The sequence below is a fragment of the Fusarium fujikuroi genome, chromosome FFUJ_chr04 (assembly GCF_900079805.1).
Source record: "Fusarium fujikuroi IMI 58289 draft genome, chromosome FFUJ_chr04".
Classification (NCBI taxonomy): Eukaryota; Fungi; Ascomycota; class Sordariomycetes; order Hypocreales; family Nectriaceae; genus Fusarium; species Fusarium fujikuroi.
In genome coordinates, this window is record NC_036625.1 from 855410 (window position 1) to 876694 (window position 21285).

Sequence of the window (21285 nt, forward strand, 5' to 3'; positions counted from 1 at the left end):
GCTCAACCTGATGGTCACCAGACCTTATACCATGGCTTTACTGCAGCCTTCTTTTCAGCCTCCAGTTTGTCGTGCTCACGCCTTGCCTCTTGGATCTTTCTTGCTTGCTCTCTCCTATTCTCTGATACCACCTCAATGTGTCGTTTCATTTGTCGACGTTCCTCGCGGCGTAGGTACTGGCACCATTCGTATGATGCCATGCTTCCAAGAACAAACATTCCAACAGCCCAGTTTGCAGCGCTACCAGGATTCCCTTCACTCCTTTTAGACCATGCCTTAAACTTAAAGTTCAACATTGTCCACTCACCTTTGAGGACAAACCTCAATCCTCCAATACCGGCACCAGATGCTATTCCTGTGATGAAGCCCTGTCGAGCACAAGGAGTATTTGCAACATTGGCAAAATCATCCTTCTTGATCATAGAAACGGCCTCTGAAATAGTTGGCCTATTATTCGTCGGTGTCGCTCCATGTTCGCCGTTGACTGTGGTAGCTTCGTTTTGCTCTATGGGTTTCGACCAGACATGCAGAGTCTTATCGCCGGGCATCGGTTGCCCATCCTGTGGATTTGAAGCCATTCCTGGCTATAATTGCGACGCAACTGGTGTCATGAACAAGATCGTACAGCCAAATCTCAACTTTCTTTAGAAGCACGTGGGATAAGACCGATGACGCTTGACAAGCAAGGCTTGCATCGGGAGTCTTGATGGCCCGTGCACACCTCGTTGCTCTGTCGAAAGTCCATTAAAGTAAAGTGGAGTGCAATCGCGTCGCGAAGGCGCGTCTAAACGCGTCTCACGCTTCCAATTTATCCAATCTCGGTCCAGGCTTTTAGGGACTCCCTTCATTTACTTTGTTCCAGATACGCTCCGCTCAGTGTTGACTTTGCAAACAACTTTTTTCTCTCGATTCTTTTCTTCTTCTGTGTTATTTTAACTGCTCTTATACAATTCCCCTCTCTCCATGTCGAATCTCTGTTCCCTGACATCGTCAACTGCTTGTTAAGCCACACTCCTTTTGGGGAGACCCCCAGAACACTCAATGCCCAACACAAGTCTTCGTCGCCCTCAGAAGGGCTTCCGCCGAGGAGGCAAAGTTGCCTACCATGGCAACCGAACACGCACATTCGCGGCCTCATCCAGGAACGAGGCCACATCAGCAGACGAGAAATGGGAACGAACACGGCTAGCACACAGCATTGACGAGAACATGGGCTTCGCGCGTTACGAGAGCGGAAAGAAGAGAGAAGGCTGGCTAGTCAACATCCAGCCCACATCTATCGAGGACGAACGGATACCGGGTGGTCGAGCCGCTGTTGACTGCTATTTTATCGAAGAAGACGGCTCGACCTTCAAAGCTACTGTGGAATTTGACCCATACTTCTTGATCGCTGTCAAGAAAGGACGAGAGTCTGAGGTTGAGGAATGGGTCAAGAGGGTTGCCGGAGATGGTGTTGTCAAGTCGATTCGAAGAGTCGAGAAAGACGATCTCAATATGCCCAACCACTTGCTCGGCTACCGAAGGACATTTCTGGAGTTGAGATTTGCCAATGTCAATGACCTCATGGCTGCGAGAAAAGATATCATGCCTATCGCGGAAAAGAACAAGAAGAATATGAATGCTATGGATGCCTACGCCGAGGTGGCAACGTAAGTGCTCAACTGATCTTTGGCAGGATCGAGCTAACACGAAACAGCTCAAATGGCGACTTCGACCTTTTTGATGATTCACGAGATGACGACCGAAATATGAATACTGCCCTTTCCGATGCGAGCGACTTTATCGTCGATATAAGAGAATATGATGTACCATACCATGTACGAGTAATGATAGATTTAGGTATGATCAACCCTTGCCCACACTCTTCTACAAGCTTTACATGATGTTTGCAACCAAGTATTTGCTACTTCAGAGCCCTCAAAGGCCATGAGACCACTATTCACCATTGCCCTGATTATTGCTTCTATACAGTCCTCCATTCTGCCTTAAACCCTTTCTAATCACCTACTGACATGGACACCTAGATATACGAGCCGGAAAGTGGTACTTTGTTGAAGCCAAACATGGTGTCACCAAAGTTTACCCAAACGAAGAGAGGTCATTGCCGGCTGAACCTGTAGTAATGGCTTATGATATTGAAACATCAAAGCTACCTCTCAAATTCCCTGATGCTGCCACCGATCAGATTATCATGATTTCTTACATGATCGATGGCCAAGGGTTCTTAATTACCAACCGACAAATCCTTTCAGAAGACATTGGCGACTTCGACTACACACCCAAACCAGAATACCCGGGCCCCTTTATGATTTTCAACGAACCCGATGAAAAGGCTGTCATTGAGAGATTCTTCCTCCACATCAAGGAGGCACGACCTACCGTCATTGCGACTTACAACGGTGACTTTTTTGATTGGCCCTTTGTGGAAGCACGGGCTAGCATCAATGGAATTGATATGTATCAAGAGATTGGATGGAAGAAGGACAACGAGGATCAGTACAAGTGTAACTACAGTGTGCACATGGACTGCTTCCATTGGGTCAACCGAGATTCGTATCTGCCTCAAGGTTCTCGCGGTCTGAAAGCCGTCACTGTCGCGAAGCTCGGATACGACCCAGACGAGCTGGATCCCGAATTGATGACACCATATGCGACTGAGCGACCACAAACACTCGCTGAATACTCGGTCTCCGATGCCGTTGCAACATATTATCTGTACATGAAATATGTGCACCCTTTCATTTTCTCACTTTGCACGATTCTCCCTTTGAGCGGCGATGAAGTATTGAGAAAGGGAACTGGTACACTCTGCGAGATGCTCCTGATGGTACAAGCGTTTCAACGAGAAATTGTACTTCCGAATAAGTATATCACACCAAAGGAGGCCTTCTGGGACGGGCATCTCCTCGATTCAGAGACCTATGTCGGTGGCCACGTTGAAAGTATCGAAGCAGGAGTCTTTCGAGCTGATATCCCGGTTGATTTTGCTGTCGACCCTGGAGCTATTGATGAGCTCCTTGGCGATTTAGATGCTGCCCTCAAATTCGTAATCACAGTTGAGGAGAAGAAGAACTTTGATGATGTAGAGAACTACGAAGAAGTCAAGGCTCAGATCGTCGAGAGGTTGAACAAGCTCAAAGAAGCGCCGAACCGTAACGAAAAGCCCCTGATTTACCATCTGGATGTTGCATCGATGTACCCCAACATCATGACAACCAACCGATTGCAGCCTGACTCTATGATTCAAGAGTCCGACTGTGCTGCCTGCGACTTCAATCGACCTGGAAAGACATGCGATAGAAGGTTACCGTGGGCTTGGCGAGGAGAATACTTGCCCCCAAAACGAGATGAGTATAACATGATTAAAAATGCACTTCAGAACGAGAAGTTCCCTGGTAAATATCCCAGTTCTCCTATGAGAACCTTCCAGGAACTCAGTGCCGATGAGCAAGCCAATCTTGTACGAAAACGCCTTCAGCTATATTCCCAGAAGGTCTACCACAAAATCCATGATTCAACAACTATTGTGCGAGAGGCAATCATTTGCCAAAGAGAAAACCCCTTTTATATCAACACCGTACGAGACTTCCGTGATCGTCGATATGACTACAAGGGCAAAGCCAAGGTTTGGAAGGGAAAGACGTCATCCTTGCAGTCTGCTGGTGCTGCCCAGAGCGAGGTTGATGCTGCCAAGAAGATGATTATTCTCTACGACTCGCTGCAATTGGCGCACAAAGTTATTCTAAACTCATTCTACGGCTATGTGATGAGAAAGGGATCTCGTTGGTACTCACTTGAAATGGCTGGCGTCACTTGTTTGACGGGTGCTCACATTATTCAAATGGCTCGACAACTGGTCGAACGGCTGGGACGACCTCTGGAATTGGATACTGACGGTATCTGGTGCATGCTTCCCGCAACCTTCCCCGAGAACTTCTCCTTCAAACTCAAGGGTGGCAAGAAACTCAACATCTCATATCCCTGTGTTATGCTTAACCACCACGTTCATGCAAAATTCACCAACCATCAATACCAGACACTCGTTGATAAGAAGACCCTCAAGTACGAAACACACAGCGACAACTCCATCTTTTTCGAAGTCGATGGTCCATACAAAGCTATGGTTCTGCCCACATCGAAAGAAGAAGACAAAAACTTGAAGAAGCGTTACGCTGTCTTCAACGATGATGGCAGTCTTGCTGAGTTGAAAGGTTTCGAGGTGAAACGTCGTGGTGAGCTCAAGCTCATCAAAATCTTCCAGCAACAAATTTTCAAGTTTTTCCTCGAAGGTGAAACACTGGCCGAATGTTATGGAGCCGTTGCTAAGGTTGCCAACCGTTGGCTGGATGTTCTGCACAGCAAGGGCACAACATTGGCAGACGAGGAGTTGATGGAACTCATTTCTGAGAATCGAAGCATGTCCAAAACACTGGAGGAATACGGAAACCAGAAGTCAACCAGTATCACAACTGCCAAGCGTCTGGCAGATTTCTTGGGTGAGCAGATGGTTAAGGACAAGGGACTAAACTGTAAGTTCATCATCTGTGCTCGACCCAAAAATGCACCCGTTACAGAACGAGCTGTTCCGGTGGCCATCTTCTCTGCGGAGGAATCTGTCAAACGTACATATCTGAGGAAGTGGCTAAAGGAGGAGCCCTCTGACACTGATCCTCGTGCACTCCTTGACTGGGATTATTACCTGGAGCGATTGGGTTCTGTTATCCAGAAGCTGATCACCATTCCTGCCGCTCTCCAAAAGGTCCGCAACCCTGTACCTCGAGTGCCACATCCTGACTGGCTTCAAAGGAGGATCAACATCAAGGACGACAAACTGAAGCAGAAGAAGCTCACTGATCTCTTCAAAAAGAGTCCACTGGAAGACATCACCAACATCAGTGGTTCTCGACTGGATGATGTAGAAGATTTCGGTAGCAAGCTTTTGAAGCCCAAACAAGTCAACGCAGTCATTGCATCCTCGCAGGCCGCAACGACGGTTCAGAAGCGCAAGTCTCCTGAGCCAGCAGAGAACCCCGATCCCATGTCTGCACTTCCTGAAGTTATGCCAAGTGCTTCGGAGAACTATGAGGCATTCTTGATGTACCAGAAGAAGAAGTGGAAGTTACAGAAGCAAGCCAGAATCCGTCGACGGCAATTGTTTGGTGACCGAAGAGGCGGTGCAGTCAACAATCTTCAGCAAACATTCATGAAGCAGGCGCACACTACTTACATGAGTAACTGGCAGGTCTTGCACCTCAAAGCGACTGAGACTCCTGGTATTGTCATGGCATATGTCCTTATCGATGCCAAGATCCACACGCTTAAGGTCAATGTTCCTCGGCAAGTCTTCCTCAACCTCAAGAGTAAGGATCTTCCCGATGTTGAAGTGGAAGGCTGTGAAGTCGAACAGGTCAATTACACTCTTCCCAATGGCCATCCATCAAGCCATCTCTTTAAGTTAACTGTATCGGAAGATATTTACTTCAACGAGAGCGAGAAGTTCTCCTTACTCTTCAACCATCCTAGTGTTGAGGGTGTGTATGAGAAGCAAGTACCCCTGAACATCAGAGCTGTCTTGCGTCTCGGAAATCAGTGTACGATTGACGCAACACAACATGCTGTGCTGGGAAAGGGTCTTGAACAAGGCTTTGATCTGGCTGGTCTGAAGCGACCAGCCAAGACACGAACGTATCTCGAGACGTCGCCACTGGCTTACATTTACGTTTCTCACATTACAACTGGAGAACGACAGATTTTTGGTATCTTCTCTACCACTAATGACCAAGCTCACGTCGTTATTCTGCAGAAGAACAAGGACTCCGGTCAAGATCTTCCCAATATCTCCAAAATGTATTCAGAGATGCTCGCTAGACGGCATGCGGAGGCAGCTGGTACCAACTGGCAGGATTGTTTTACCTACCAGGAGAAACTCCACATCAAGATCACCCAAGTGACGACCCGACGCAAGGCTCACTTGGAGATAGGTGATGTTGTCAAGAAGATGCGCAAGGACGAGCCACGACCACAGATGATGGTTATCCAGTCGTCTCAGCGTAAACTGCTCATCCATGATGTCCCTATCCTGGGAGAATTCCCAGTCCTCCCCTTGAAATACGATGTAGGGGATAGCTCTCTACCTCCTCTTGGTTGGCAATCTGTCATCGCCAAGCGACTTGTTGGCCATTATCTTGGTCTTGGATCCTGGATTCTACACCTTACCGCTTTGGCTCGTTACGGTGATGTGCCTCTGTGTAATTTGGAACGAGACGATCCCCGATTCTTGATCGATGTTGCCTATGCCCGGCGCCTTCAAGCCAATGGAGTCGTGCTTTGGTGGTCTCCCGATGCTCGTCCTGATCATGCTGGATATGAAAAGGACGATCTTCTGGGCCCTCTCGACACAGTCAAAATGCCAAATGTCAACAATCCAGGAACCTTCTCGTCTGTGTGTATCGACATAGATGTCAGAAATCTGGCTATCAACACTATCCTGACCTCATCTCTTATCAACGAGCTTGAGGGTGCCGACTCCGTCTCGTTCAATCCCGCTGCTGACGACTCAGAGACGCTTGCATCCGAGAACGCATTTGCCAATGCTGGCGTTCAGGTGCTGCGTGAGATGGTGAAGGCTTGGTGGACTGAAGCTTGTCGTGGAAGTACCATGGCCGATGTTCTCGTGCAACATCTTGTTCGCTGGGTTGAGAACCCCGACTCTTTCATGTACGATCGAGCCCTGCACTACTATGTGCAGATGATGTCTCGAAAGGCCTTCCAGCAGCTCATGGCTGACTTCCGTCGAGTGGGATCTCAAGTCATTTTTGCCAACGCCAACCGTCTTATTCTCCAAACCACAAAGGCCGAGGTCGGCAACGCATATGCGTATAGCAAGTATATCATTAAGTCGATCAAGAGCAAGCCACTCTTTCACTTTATCGACTTGGAGATTAAGGAGTATTGGGACTATCTTGTATGGTACGATGAGTTTAACTACGGAGGCAAGGCCTGCCAGGAGGTTATCGAAGCTGAAGAACAGAACCTCGAAACTGTCATGCACTGGCAGATGGCAACCTTCTTGCCTGTTCGACTACAGTCCACATTTCAGGACTGGGTAATTGAGTTCATACAGCTGATGCATCAACTCAAGCGGCCTCATAACGGCGACCCAGATGGTACACCACGTCTGACACAGCTACCAAGCAATGGCCTGGAGGACCATGAAGGTCAGATTTTATTAGGCAAGGCATTCGAGAAACCTCTGAAGAAGGATATCATTGGCCTCCTCAACAAGCAGAAGCGTGAGCTACTTCATCCAGAGCTTGCACAGGACTATACATTCCCCGTCCTTCCCGGGTCACACCTTAAACCTCGAAATCCTATCCTCGAGCTTGTCAAGTCACTTATGCAAGTTTTATCGCTTGACAAAAACATCACACTTGAAGCTCGATTACTTCGGAAAGAGCTTCTAGCCTTGTTCGAGGTGCGTGAGTTCTCGAAAGACGGTAGCTTCACAAACCCATCAGAGAGCCTTCGTCTTCCTCAGATATCTTGTGACAGCTGCACTATGATGCGAGATCTAGACCTATGCAGAGACGAAGATCTCTTTGGCGAAGGTGCTGCTTGGTGCTGCGGCTTCTGTGGCACTGAGTTCGATCGTGTCGCCATAGAAGAGCGATTATTGGGCATAGTAGAGAGCTGGATTGTGGAATGGACAACGCAGGATCTCAAATGTGCCCGGTGCGGTGCACTGAGACTGAACGACTTTATGGAACACTGTACCTGCAGTGGAGAGTGGAAGGAAATTGTGTCACGACAAGACGTGAGCAAGAAACTCGGGGTTATGAGGAGGGTGGCCAAATTTTACGGGCTAAGAATGCTCAGTGATGTGGTCGAGGAACTCCACAAAGGTTTATGAACGGCGTCATGATGGTTACAATGGAGTTGCTTACACTATAATGAAGACCGTAGTGGAGGAGTAGAAGTGATTTAGAGCATAATTATCATACCCCATAATGATTTAGGCAATGCAAAGTCAAGCATTATAGTAAGGAGGGCATTCTAACGTTGACTGAGCTTCTTTATGATTCCCGCACAATGCTTTCCTTCTATCATTTGATAATTCTGCTCGTGCTGAAACAATGCCATTAGCCTACGCCAAGAACACTATCCCCAGTCCTTCAGGTTCCCAAGGTGGAGTCCTATCGAGGACAGAATCCTCAGCGAGATCGAAAACGGCATGCTCCAATTGCTGTATCTTCATATGGTTCTCTTGAGGCATGATAGAGATTTGCCGTGTCCAGTGGATGAGCCCACTGATAGTGGTTTTCCCTAGCAACCATGATTTCCCCATGTGTGGGATCAGACAATGTAGTAAGGGGTTTGGTCACCAAGAGCGGAAAGTTCTGCCATATACTAATCTCTAGCATAGGATACACAATTGGTCCCAAGAGTTCCGTGCCAAGCGGATCATTCCGAGAGCCAGAGAGTAATTAGATGGGTAAGAGGATTTCTTGGGAAGCTGCCTATATAAGGCCGAACCATTTGAATTCAAAGTCGAATATGATTTCATTAGAGATCATATGGTTCCGGCTAACCTTCTGGTATATATTGCTTAATAACTCGGCAAAGCTTGACTTTTTCTTCTCTCAACATCAGAGAATCGTTGCAACATAATGAGCTTACAAGAAGTATCAACGCAACTGATCAATGTTCGGCTCAGTTACAGGGCACCAAATACAGTAATAATGACTCCAACAAAGCCATTAATAAAGAGTGCAAGATCGATAGAGAGAGGTCAAGATTCAAGGCACTTGTTTAATAAGACATTGGCAGGTCTGACTCTCGAATGCCCGTTGCCTTCATCTCAATATGCACTGTAAAGGGAGGTAAACATATCTAATAAAGGATTCTTCCCTCGTTCAATGTGAAATAATTCAGGAACCTTTAACCCAGAACCTCCACTGCTACGTAGGTGCCTCGCCTACATAAGCATCTACTGCTCAAATTGAATGATGATAACGACCCTACACTACATTTCCTGACTACGAAAAGGAAACTTGGTTAAGCTATCTATAATTCTAGGATGGACTTCCTTTCTTCAAGCAACTTCCAATTGCAAGGACACTTTAGGTACAATAAAGGGGTGAATACTGTGAGATAAGCAATCAAGTTATTTGATAATTCAATGAATGATAGGAAGATTAGCAACTCTTATGGTACGACGCATAACAATGAAGCACAAAAAAAAAAACCCCCCATGCACTATACCAAGAATAAAGACCTATGAAACTACGAACTTCTGCCAAATCGTGAGGGGTTGATCAAACACAGTTGGGGGCCAAAAAGTCCTAGGTATCGCCAGTCCGCCTAACGTACCTCGCGTGGAAAGGGAAGAGAGAAAGAAGAGCGAAGAGCAATCAACAAGTCCAGCATGTTTATGACAATACCAGCCATCAATGCCCGTGGTCATTTGGGCCTCATTTTCATGTTTTGCTTTCTTTCCATATAGTTCAGCTGGACCCAAGTTGTTTAGGCCCCCTCCCCCTCCCCCCCCCGTATGTCCTGCATCATCAATCAGCCTTACTTTACCACTTATACTTGGCGCCCCTTCAGAGCCCGAGTGGTTCGCCCACCATCTGCAGAGGCCGCCAGCTTTCTTCAGGCAACCACAGTCCCCTATGACCAAGGGAAGGCCCCAGTTCCGAATGTTTTGCATTTTCTCCATTCCTTGTTCGACCCCTCCAAATTTACTTTGTCCGTTTTGTTCCTCAATTGCAGCCTCACAAAGCCATTGTGAGTTAACCAACCCACACAATGAACAACCTCAGGCGCAAGGACCACCGCGGGGCCGTTGACTTCAACGGTCCCGGCCATTACCACGGCCCCACAGCCCGGCATCGGACCGTCCAAGCAGTATCGACGCCTCTCACGACACCGGCTTCAATTGCTCTGTCGATGTCAAAGACTACTGTCCCCCCTAGTCTCATGTCTTTTGATTTTTTTCAGCAGCCAATACAATCAATTCATTCCGATTTCAATATTGGCTGCTATCGGTCTGCATCACCAGCCAAGTTGGACCTGGGCCTGGAGTCTGGTACCAATTGGGCTGGTGAACTCGACATGCGAGAGATGAGTACAATTTCTACCATCAGTGCCGATACTTCTTCTACTGGTTCCATTTTCTCCTCTGTTCCGACCGAATTCAGTGATGCAATGACCGTCCGTAACGGTAGAGGTCGCTCAAGAGGTCCGAGTCCACTAAGTCGAGGTGGGCGAACTAACAGCACTGATAATTCGACGCCTTCTTTCGTCTGCCTTGGCCCTCAATGCCAACGAGCTTTCTCGTCTGACAAGGACCTCAAATCCCACGTCAAATCTTGCCACACGTATCTGTGTAACTGGGCTGGCTGTGACCAGCCGAGCTTTTCCACCAGGGACGGACTCATCTACCATGTCAAAGTCAAACATCTTGTCATTTGTCCATCACCCGGCTGCACAGAGACGACATTCCAGAGTGTTCGCCTTCTTCAGTCCCACATAGCCATGGCTCACCCCGAGGATGGCAGAGATGATGCAAAGGAATGGGAGCTTCCAGCAAAGATGAATGCAAGCATGAAGACGGGCAACAGGTCCTCGTCTAGTGAAACGCCCACCACTACTCTTGCGTCACTCAAAAGAAAGAACAGAGATCATGATACAGATATGTCTATGGATGTGGTTAAGACGAAGCATCAATGTCAAGATCGCCTACAGGTCGTCGTCGAGAAGCGAGCTAGAAAGAACACTGGTAAGGTCATCAAGTCTCCCTTACCTTGATAGCTCACAGACTGACCATCAAAGGTACTCCACGAAGTGCAGAAAGTCCGACAGACCTTATCAGAGGGCGAGCCTCACGGTGTATAGAAGTAACGAGCTTTTCCCTGGTCTTTGAGCACGCCGTTCTTCCTTTTCTTTCCCAATATCTGCCTATCTGGGTTGGACCCCGTCACGTAATCACTGTCACTCGAGGCAAATCCCCACAGATGAAGCGAATTTGCATCATGGCTCCAAGAATCATTTCTCGTGCTCGAAAGATTATCATTGCCAGCCACGTTCAAGATCTTATTCCCAGCAACTTTTCCAAGCTAGTCACGTTTGCTTTTACGCAAGGAGAGATCAATCGCACCGTTACTTGGGCTCGCGGCCTAGACAAAAATCACAAGGACGATATTTGTGCCGCGAGAAATCCCTACTTCTTCCGCGATCCTTGCATGGGTGACAGTATCGGTGTCACAGGAAATGGGGTATTTGAAGATAGCACTGCTACCCTTGGTCCTTGCATCACCGTTGGTGGTGGGAGTTACTGGTTGGGCAACTTTCATCCCTTCATGGAGGCCTACCAACAGCTCGCTCAAGTGGAGGTTGAGCATCCATCTTCCCAAGATCGCAAGCGATGCATAGACGAGGGGCATGATGCCATGGCCCAGGAAACGAACTTCAGGCTTGGCAAGCTCGAAGTCACGTCAGGTCTGAACCTCAAGACAACGAGAATTTCACATGATCCTTATTGGGATGAGTGTGATACGGATAAGCCCCTTGTCGTAACAGACTGGGCTCTCATCGGTGCTCGTACTTCACAAGCAAACATTCTTCGCAAATTCCCCTCAGAAACCCAGCCTCCAACTCAGGAACCAACCGTAGCTACTACAACCACTATTGTGCCAGGTGCAGATGTTCTGTCTAGCGGTCGAACATCTGGCTATCAGCGCGGCCAGATTTGTGAGATTCCTGCGTATGTCTCTGGCGTGGAGAACCAGACGCAGAAGGCTACGAGAGAATGGTTCATCGAGGAACCATGGCCGCAAGAGGATGAGGATGCCTGGATACGTGGAGGCATTGGAGTCAACGGCGACAGTGGCGCTGGAGTTGTTGACGCCAATACACATGGTTTAATTGGTCAAGTCTGGGGTCGCAATAACTATTGGGGGCCCGGACAACGTGTCACCTACTTCACTCCCATCGCAGACATTTTCGACGATATTCAGGAAAAGTGTGGGCAGCAGTCACGCCCTCAACTTCCGCAGCATCGCGATGAAGCAAACTGCTTTCCGTTACATCCATCATGTCGTCAATGCTTCGATCTACGGGTATACCTCAATAGTAGCAGGAGGAGCTCGCGGATGTCGCTCCAAAGCATGATAATGGGTACAGGTGATGGCGACCAGGATCTGACCTCTATTGAGGCTGTCTCGGAGCTAGCTACACCAAAGGATTACCACCGCCATTCGGGCATCGAAGAGACTCTGGTTTCTCTGAGCGGAATCGTCTCTCCAGCAGGGCCCAGTGGTTATCCTGGCACTCCCATGATAGCCGATATGAAGAGCCCCTATGCTACCGAGCTGGATCTTGGTGATCTGTATGGGCCAGAAGCAACTGCGCCAACTCAGGCTCGAAAGAGAAGAACGTCTTGTCTAGCGCCGGCGCCGGCTCCAGGTAGATGGAAGAAGCAGAGAACTGGTGATTGATCAGCCAGCAAAACCTCCTCGTGCTATCTTCTTTGCCCGAGCATCGCGTCTATTGTGGTTCGCCCGAGACCCCTTATTTGCTTCCTTGTTCTTCCTAGCACTTTCTGTCTCCTTCTCGCCCGTAGGCCCAGCAACATTGCCGCCTCTTCCCCGGCCTCGCCCTCGTCCACGGCCACGGCCACCACCTCTGCCACCCCTAGATGATCCACCGTCAGGTTCGCTTCCTTCTTCTCCTGATCCAGCTGGAGATTCTCGCCAAGATGTGCGTTCTAGTTGCGCTTGTTGTCCACTAAATGCATACTTGGCCTCTAATCGTCGCTTCTGCTGGGGGTTCCTGACTAAGATGAGGGCCCATCCCTCTATGGCTTCATCTGTCATTCCAGTCTCTTCCCGCAATTTGGCTCGCGGGTTACCTCGCCTTGTGCCAGCATCACGGTCAAACAGCTTTGAATCCATCTGGTAGGCACGGAATAATGCCTCCTCGTTGCTGTCGCTCGCCGCATCGGCTTCCTGGTTGGAGGCGTCAACAGTGCCACCCACATCGTCAGCATCATAAGTATCATCACGCTCGTCATCATCAGAATCGAATGCCGCGAGGGCAGAGAAAATGGCCGATTTGTTAGGCGCATTTGCTTTATCTTTGAGCATTTCATCGGCGTTCTTGCCTGGTTTCTTTCCAAATGAAACCTTGGAAACGTCCATGGCAAGGCGGTCGAAGTCGTCGTCGTCAAAAACATTGTGTCGTGTGGGAACCTGAGGCGGAGTAGGTCGTGGTGCGAGCTCTGTGCGTCCTGCTTCAGGGTGTGATAACCTGATGATGAATTAACAAATAATCGCCACTTGAGAATAGGTAGATTGTTGTAACGTACAAGGACTCACTGCGGTCGGCATTAGCCAAGTGAGGCGGTAGAGTCTCACTCAGTAAATTGGCAACGACCTGCTCCACGTCCTCTCCGTATTCATCGAGACATTTGGACACAAAGCCGGATCCTAAATCGGGAAACAAATCCTGAACCTGAGTGATTTGACTCATTTTATGAACATGAATGTCGGCATTCACTTCTTGCTGCGTTATTTTGCCTTTACCTTTATCCAATCTCCGTCTTGTAAGTCGTTTGGGACGGACCATGGTTCCCTTTCTGTAGCCCTCCAAGGCCGTAATTCGCTTCTTGAAATTTTCGGTCGCCGCGCCGGTATCCTCCGCCCTCCGTAGTAATATCTTCAAGAGGGGGGTGTTGGTGATGAGTTCAGGGACAAGTGAGTCGTTGACATTGAGAGGGCCAGCCTTGTGGGCATCAGCCGCTTCCTTGAGGGCGTATAGTTGATCACTCAGCATCGACCATTTGGCTGGTTCAGTATCTATTAACCCAACCAGACATAGATACGTCGTGGTCAATATCACTTTGCGTAGAGGAGGATTCATGACGCGGAAGCACACGATGAGGCCATCGAGGAAATCAGATCCCGCAAGGAATAAAGTGCAGGTATCCGACGAAGCATGTAGAAGATAGTTCAGTCGTATCAAGCGAGCTTCGACGCTCTTCAAATCGCCCTTGATACCAGCCTCTAACTGTGGAATAAGTTGCTTCTTCAGGGCAGTCAATGCAGCCTCAAGCGCAGCAGCATGTCGTTGAAAGAGCTGTGCAATGAGAGGGGCAGTAGCTTTCCTGGGGAATATTCTTGCGATGTTTGCCAAGAACGCATAATCGAATAGCTGAGGAGGCGGAGATACATTGAAAACCCTCGATACGAGCTGAAATACGGCTTTTGGTAGTGTTGTCGAGTGAGAGTCTAGTATTGTGAAGCCTGCCTCTGCTGTCTCCTCTGCGAAGGAGACTAGGAATGTTGCAATGGAGTCGTCGCGGGCCAAGGCTGCCTTGATTTCGTTTTCAGAAAGGGACGAAATGGCACGGCAAATAGATGTCCAGGATTGTAGAAGCGTATTCCATTCGCTGGAGGAGAGATGCTGTCGCCATGATGACTGGGGGAACGGTGCGAGGGGTGGTAAAGAGACCATGGTTGTGTGTCTTTGTGTGCGTGGTAAAGTCCTGATTTTGTGCGCTGAAATGAGTGCAATTTTGTGCTTGAAGAGGATTTCAAGAGAAAGGTGAGTCGATCTTATAAACTGCCGTCCATGACCTTCATAAATATCGTGGCTCAAGCCTGCGTTTGCATCGCCGGATGATTCATCAGAAAGTGGATTCTCACAGCTGCAAGCTGATGAAGTCAACCTGGAGGAGATACAAAGATACTTTTCTACCGCTCAAGCCAATCAATGGCTCTGATTATGAAAGCGCTTAAGTGCTCCTGGACTAGTGCATCTTTTACCCGAGAGCTGCCCTGGTAGGTAGTAGTTAGTGCTACAAGGCAAACACTATTAGATGATTTCACTGATCAGCTTTATTGATATGGATGTTGTGAATAGTCTTTGTGAGATCTCTGGCATTCGATAAAACCCTTATATATTTTATCACTTGAAATAGGGCCTGCTGTATCAAAACCACACAGCAACTCTGAAAATGCACTGAAACTGATGCCACTCTTCACTTTGCTTGCCTCGTGAAGTTGTTTCTTTTACTGTCTAGATTATGCATCCAACAATCCCCAATGATTATACACAACGCCAATTAATGCATTGTCCTGAATCGTCTAACGCCATCTACTCATCCTCGACTCCTCATCTCCACATCATATATAAAACAAGTTGTGAGCTGCCTCGACTCCTTGGTTAGAAGTCCCATAGTGTACATTCTCGGGGAGGCGGGAGTTCGGGCATCAGGCCACCCTCAAAGGTCCCAGTCTGTGCGAAGGCCATCCACTGACCCTTGGACTTGTCGTCGTACATCTCAGGGGGCAATTCTGTATCCGCTGAGAATGCCGGAGGACCATCTGGGAACCAAATCCGTCGCCAGGTCCCATCAAATTCTCGGATTCCGGGCTTGCCGTCCTTGTAAATAACTGATTTGCCCTTGAACATTGATAGCCGACCATCCATGCCTTTTGAGCTATAGCTCTCGATTGGTGGATGTTGTCTACTGCTGGTCGGTGGATATGGGCCTGTCGAAGTGGCGGCTGTCGCTGCTGCTGCTGCTGCTGCTGGGGGTTTTTGAGCCTGTGTTGTAGCAAACGGGTTCGCGGCAGCTGGTGCAGCGTTGGAGGGTTGGCCAAAAGGATTCGCTGGTTTCTGCTGCGAGGGTTGACCAAATGAATTGCTCGCTGGTGGTTGGTTATTCTGCGATGCAAAACCATTCGACTGAGTTCGTGAAGGTTGGCCAAATGGACTGTTTGTAGGTGGATTTGAGGTCGCGTTAGATGTACCAAATGGTGTTGACGTTGCCGGTGCTGCAGCATTTGAAGGTTGGCCAAATGGCGAGCTTCCCTGAGCAGGCTGTGAGGGCTGTGAGGGCTGTCCAAACGGATTCGCCGGGGCATTGTTCTGGTTATTATTGTTGGATCCAAAAGGATTGGCAGGCTGACTGGCTGTTGCGCTACCACTTGGAGCACCAAATGGGTTCGCTGCAGGGGCACTATTGTTATTTGCGACGGCACCGAATGGGCTAGAACTGTTGTTCGTTCCACTTGGTGCCCCGAAGGGACTCGATTTCTGGCCAAGTTGGCTGGCTTGGCCAAAGGCACTGCCCTGCGCATTTATCTGTGACGGTTGACCGAATGCGCTGCCTTGTGTATTTGGCTGTGACGGTTGGCCGAAGACACTGCCTTGGGCATTTGGTTGCGAAGGCTGTCCAAAGGCTGGTGTGCCAAACGGGTTGGGCTTTGCGCCTAAAGCTGAAGGTTGGCCAAAAGCAGAGCCTGGCTGTGACGGCTGGCCAAAGGTTGAGGCTTGCGCTGGCTTGCCGAATGCTGAGGCGGTTTGATCCAACTGTGATGGTTGTCCGAACGCTGAAGGTTGCGATGGCTGACCAAAGACCGAGCCTCCTCCTTGAGCTGGCTGCGATGGTTGACCAAAGGACGGTGCACCAAACGCGCTTGGTTTCGCGCCGAGAGTCGATGGCTGCCCAAAGGCGCTTCCACCGGTCGATGCGCCACCACCAAAAGGACTTGAAGCATTGGTGTTGTTGGACCCGAACGGGGTTGGCTGAGCGCCAGTATCGGCGATTGTCGACTTGGGTCGCTTCCCAACGAGAAATTCGCCAAAGGGAGCTCCTTGCGTTCCCTGTTTGCAAATATCGTGCCGATTCGGGTGGTTGTTTTCTTCCCCTACAATAAACTGAATTGCTCCTTTAACGTCGCGCAGAGCGGTCTGCATTTGTTGTTGTGCTTGAGCATATAGTTCTTGGGCTTCGTTAAGCTACGGTCGAATCTAGGTCAGTCTGGACGGTCGCATAGAGACCGATTGAATGGGCGCTCACAGCTTGCTGTTCGTTCCCCGACGCTTTCCCCATCATGAAGTGTAGCCGCAGCTCTTCAAAGCTCTGTTCGCGCGGATATCCGCCAAAGAGCTGACCAGGAGCATCTCGCCCTGGCGCATAGGCCGAGAGGATCCATTGCGGAACTTCGTTCGTCAAATCCTTTTCGATGGTGTCGATAGTAATGTTGTATTTGTCTGCTCAGTCGTCAATTCTTATCCCGTGTATCGACATCTATCGTGTTGTTCGTACCAGCAGGGTTTTGATTGCTCCCTCCTCCAAGAGCTCCAAAGCGGTTCGAGTGTTGATTTCGATTGTTTGGGTTTACATGTTCGAATCTGCAACTATCTGTAGACAAGTCAGTGTGATCACAAGGAGAACAATGCAGCCCACAGAATCCAAATTAAACGTACTGCCAAATTTGCAGTTGCCCTGCTGAAAAAATTTACACAAAGTCATCCTTTGACGATGATTGACTGGGAGTTACGTGTTGGTCGAGTCAAATTATGAGCGTAGAAACTTGGACACGCGCCAGGAGTCAAATGAGCCAAGTGCCAAACTGCCTCATGACATACTCCAGTTGCGTATTAATCGCGTTCGCTGGATTCGGGAGGATTATTTCAAATGTCTAGAAAATCGAAGTTAAGAGAGGGAAAGAAAATATCTAACAGAGAAAGTTTAGAGAAGGATAGAAAGCATTCTCAGCCTTTCCCCAGCCTCGTTGGGCCCATCGGGTTTTTGCGAACGCTTGTCACAAGTGCTCAATTAGTGGGTCGTCACCGATGGGCTAGAGCCTGAAGCTCACTGGAGCTCTGCCCCGTGGAGCAAGAAAGCTTCCCGTCCATCGTGTTCCTTTCCATTTGGACTGGGAAGAAGGGATAAATACATTCAGAAGCGTCTCTGCCACTTTATCTCTACCTACCTTACCTAGGTAGGTAGCTAAGTTAGCTTATCTAAATACTTGTCACAGCAATTATTTAACAGAATTTATACTGCCTCTAGGAAGCTGTTTGAATTCTACAGCAAATTCCCAGATAAAAAGGTCTTTATTCCACTTGTTTCACTTTCAATTTTAACACGTTTATTTTTGCTTCATTCAACTATTCGTGCCATTCAATCATGAGTTTTGAGTTCTTCTCCTACCGGATCCAAAATTAACATCTCCCTGACTACCTTACCTAGGTAGGTGTCTGTATCTTATGTCCTGTACATCCATTTCATAAACTCCTGTCTGTCTCCTACTCTTTATACGTTTGAGCTCACGCCTTGATATGTGCCGCCTTACGGAACTCAATCATAGGTCCGTTCTTAGCACTCGTAAATGTATCAACCAATTGCATCTCGCTTGGTCGGTGTCGACCCCATTCATTCTTAGGGTTGCCCTCAGCAGGATCCACGATACCAATAGCCTTGCGCATATCATAAAGATACATAGTGCGGGCAAGTGTGTTTGTCATCTCAACATAGGCGAGACCCTTGCCAATACAGCCACGGGGCCCAATGCTAAAGGGGCAGTATGCACTGGCAGCCAGAGCAACCTCATCCTCGGTTGTCTTCTCGCCAGTGAGGGGGTTGAGGGCACCAACGAGCCATCGCTCAGGGACGTACTCATATGGTGAGGGGTAGTAGGACTCATTGTGGTGGATGGTATAATGGGGAACGCCAATAACGGTGCCCTCGGGAATCGCACGGCCTTCAACGGTGATACCTCCGGCGAGAACCTCACGTGGAAGAATACCACCGACAGATGGAGAGAGACGCATAGCTTCATCGATACAGGCTCGAAGGTAAGTGCAAGATGCGAGAGCAGCACCTTGGCAGATCTCCTCGACATCGTTGAACTTGCTTCGGATTTCTTCGGTGACTCGCTCGAGAGCCCGGGGGCATCGGACAAGGTAGAAGAGAGTGGCAGCCATCGCTGTCGATGTGGTGTCAGATCCAGCAATGATACTATTCAGTTATTAGTTGGAGTGTAACGGAGTCGTCTGGTGCCACTTACAGTAGGTTGGACTCGGACCAGAGCTCAGGAGTGCTGAAGCCCTGGCCAGTCTCGGGATCGCGAGCCTTTAGAAGATAGTAGAAGAAATCGCGACGATCTGTCTCCTCGCCAAGCTTGGTGCGCTCTGCAAGTTGGCCCTTGCTGTAGCCCATGTAGCGAGCACGACCAGCAGCGAGTCCAGGGAAAAGGATCTTGTCCAGATTGAGTTTGTTCACGATGGGCATGGTTCCACACTATGAAGGTCAGTTTCATCCCTTGCCAAATCGGAAGATAGCAGGTACACTTACCAGAAGGTGGCGGGTTGTAGCAGCTTCAACAAGCTCCAGGGCAAAGCGGTTAGTCGGGCTCTCGAGCATGTGGAAAGCCTTGCCGAAGCACAAATCGCCAAGAATATCCATAGCAAGGTAATTGCACCAGTCGCTCATCTTTCGAGGCTTGGTCCAGCCCTTAGTCTCTTCTCCGGAACCCTCCAACATACCAATCTGCTCGCAGAAAGTACGGACGTTACCCAAGATGTATCGCTGCATCTCCTTCATAGCGCTCTCGGAGAAGGCCTGAGACATGACACGGCGCTTACGGGCATGGACCTCCTTATCGCGCGTGTTATGCGTATTGGCGGTAGGGTGAACGAAGGCATTGTAGAATTCGGCCTTGCGGACGTTTGTGCGGAAGCCGTAAATCTCCTTGAGAGCCTTGTTGGAGTTGAAGCAAAGCGAGTTGGGGCCGAAGCGGACAACTGGGCCGTATTTTTGGTGCATGCGCCAGAACTCGAGCTGCCTGTCACCCTTCCAGGCGTGGTAGAGCTGGTATCCATCTGTGATCTTAGCGATGAATGGGCCTGGGTACTTGGCTAGAGGGTGAAAGAAGACCCGGTAAACAACAATGCCGAAGCCCTGGCCACATATGAGTGTCTGATTATCATAGAAGCTGTAGGCAGTGTTGACTTACATAGAGAGCTAGTCCTCCAAACAACAACCCCACGTATACCAACAGATGTGTTAAGCTGAAGGTCATCTTGTCTGTCTCACACGCAGAAAGGGTGAGTCTCTAAGAAGCTGTGAGAATAAGAGGTAGACACCAGATCAAGAGAGACGGATGCCCCGGAGGAGTTATATACGTCTTATCAAGAAAGAAAGCGATGCACCTCCATACCTACACGACGACAGCAGCCCCATGACCACCCTCTTTTCTATCTAGCCCATCATGCCCGCCCACTTCTCATGTTTCGCTGACTTCTTCCATCCCTGGTCTGGGTCTAGACGAGACGCTCATAATCGGCTGGCGGCGGCACACAAAGCTTGTCAATAATCACAAACCTGTTGAAGGTGGAGGGGTGAGCCATGAAGTCTTCAAGCGGCTAAGTTCGGATTGGAAACGACGGAACAGTATTGGATCGCGGAGAATTGAGAGACTGTGGGGGAGCTTCTTAGATTGTGGGGTTTTGAGTTTGCCATTTGGGGAATTGTTATTATTTCCATCCATGATTGTATCTAGCTTTGACTCTCAGTTACGAGGGGCATGAACTCGGGATTTTAATATTTGGTATTGGCGGCGTTCTTACAATGGTAGTTATCCGTCCAGTGTTCAGATCTACTATATAAATCCCCTTGACTCCCACTCGTGAAATAACCATCATAGTGATGCAATACATCGTTGGCTCGCTCACAGCAATGCTCAGGCGTTGTTCCTAGTCCAGCCTCTTCACCTCCAAATGTCACCTGTCATTTCAAAAAAGGACAGTCAGCCGCCAATCAGTTATCTACGTCAATCCAAGGTCTTTATGCCGTCATGAATAATGTGTGTAATACGAATGATTGTTGAACCCTCGGTCTTTGCTCCAACTCGGCACTCATCACACAAGCGGCTCTGGTCCGTCATGCGGAATCACACAAATACTCTGTTTTTCTTGGTCACACCTGGCGCAGCAGCGGGCGACAGGGGCTTGTAAACCTCACATGCCCGACGATGACCGCGGCGTTGTGGAGTTTCGGCGGTCCGAGTGGGGACGGAGATATTTCTTTGCGGGGTGGGCACGGAAATCTGCAGTTTTCGTCAGTGTACATACACGATGCAAGCTTGACAACGGTTCTTTTGCTGAAATACATCCAGAAATGGATACGATAGGGTAATTCTCTCGGCGGACCTTGTTGGTCAGCAGCTGACCGATTTCGTGGTAAGTCTGCGTCAATATACTTGAGGTTCATTGTAACTCTGTTATCTCGCTGTGAACACGAGCCTTTACGCCGGTCGTGTAGGTTTGTGTGGAAGGATAACAAACATTATTGAGACAATGGCAAACTATAATGCCACGCGCTGACCCCCGTAAGCAATACATACACTCCCCGTCAGACACCTAGTACACAACTGCCTCCAAATGGATCTTATATATGGGCGACACCACGTAAATCACCGGCTCCGTGAA

The 21285-nt window shown here is 49.0% G+C and overlaps 6 protein-coding genes; 2 read left to right on the forward strand and 4 right to left on the reverse strand.

Annotated features, from left to right (window-relative positions):
- Positions 1-14: 14 nt before the first annotated feature.
- On the reverse strand, positions 15-578 carry FFUJ_13257 (uncharacterized protein; the record flags this gene model as incomplete). The annotated part of the gene is made up of 1 exon (XM_023575922.1): positions 15-578. One exon carries the CDS (start codon positions 576-578, stop codon positions 15-17), a length of 564 nt encoding a protein of 187 aa, XP_023429156.1.
- Positions 579-1041: 463 nt separating this feature from the next.
- On the forward strand, positions 1042-7909 carry FFUJ_13258 (probable DNA polymerase epsilon, calytic chain POL2; the record flags this gene model as incomplete). XM_023575923.1 has 3 exons in its annotated part: positions 1042-1649; positions 1697-1839; positions 2025-7909. The coding sequence occupies 3 exons, from the start codon at positions 1042-1044 to the stop codon at positions 7907-7909; spliced, it is 6636 nt and encodes a 2211-aa protein (XP_023429157.1).
- A 1898-nt stretch (positions 7910-9807) lies between these two features.
- Positions 9808-12469, forward strand: FFUJ_13259 (probable DNA polymerase epsilon, calytic chain POL2; the record flags this gene model as incomplete). XM_023575924.1 has 3 exons in its annotated part: positions 9808-10780; positions 10834-12388; positions 12448-12469. The coding sequence occupies 3 exons, from the start codon at positions 9808-9810 to the stop codon at positions 12467-12469; spliced, it is 2550 nt and encodes an 849-aa protein (XP_023429600.1).
- A 28-nt stretch (positions 12470-12497) lies between these two features.
- FFUJ_13260 (CUE3-like protein) lies at positions 12498-14514 on the reverse strand (the record flags this gene model as incomplete). XM_023575925.1 has 2 exons in its annotated part: positions 12498-13308; positions 13367-14514. The coding sequence occupies 2 exons, from the start codon at positions 14512-14514 to the stop codon at positions 12498-12500; spliced, it is 1959 nt and encodes a 652-aa protein (XP_023429158.1).
- Positions 14515-15225: 711 nt separating this feature from the next.
- On the reverse strand, positions 15226-17323 carry FFUJ_13261 (related to NUP42-nuclear pore protein; the record flags this gene model as incomplete). XM_023575926.1 has 4 exons in its annotated part: positions 15226-16806; positions 16868-17061; positions 17117-17212; positions 17278-17323. 4 exons carry the CDS (start codon positions 17321-17323, stop codon positions 15226-15228), a joined length of 1917 nt encoding a protein of 638 aa, XP_023429159.1.
- Positions 17324-18123: 800 nt separating this feature from the next.
- Positions 18124-19877, reverse strand: FFUJ_13262 (related to benzoate 4-monooxygenase cytochrome P450; the record flags this gene model as incomplete). XM_023575927.1 has 4 exons in its annotated part: positions 18124-18814; positions 18864-19096; positions 19151-19774; positions 19812-19877. 4 exons carry the CDS (start codon positions 19875-19877, stop codon positions 18124-18126), a joined length of 1614 nt encoding a protein of 537 aa, XP_023429160.1.
- Positions 19878-21285: the final 1408 nt, after the last annotated feature.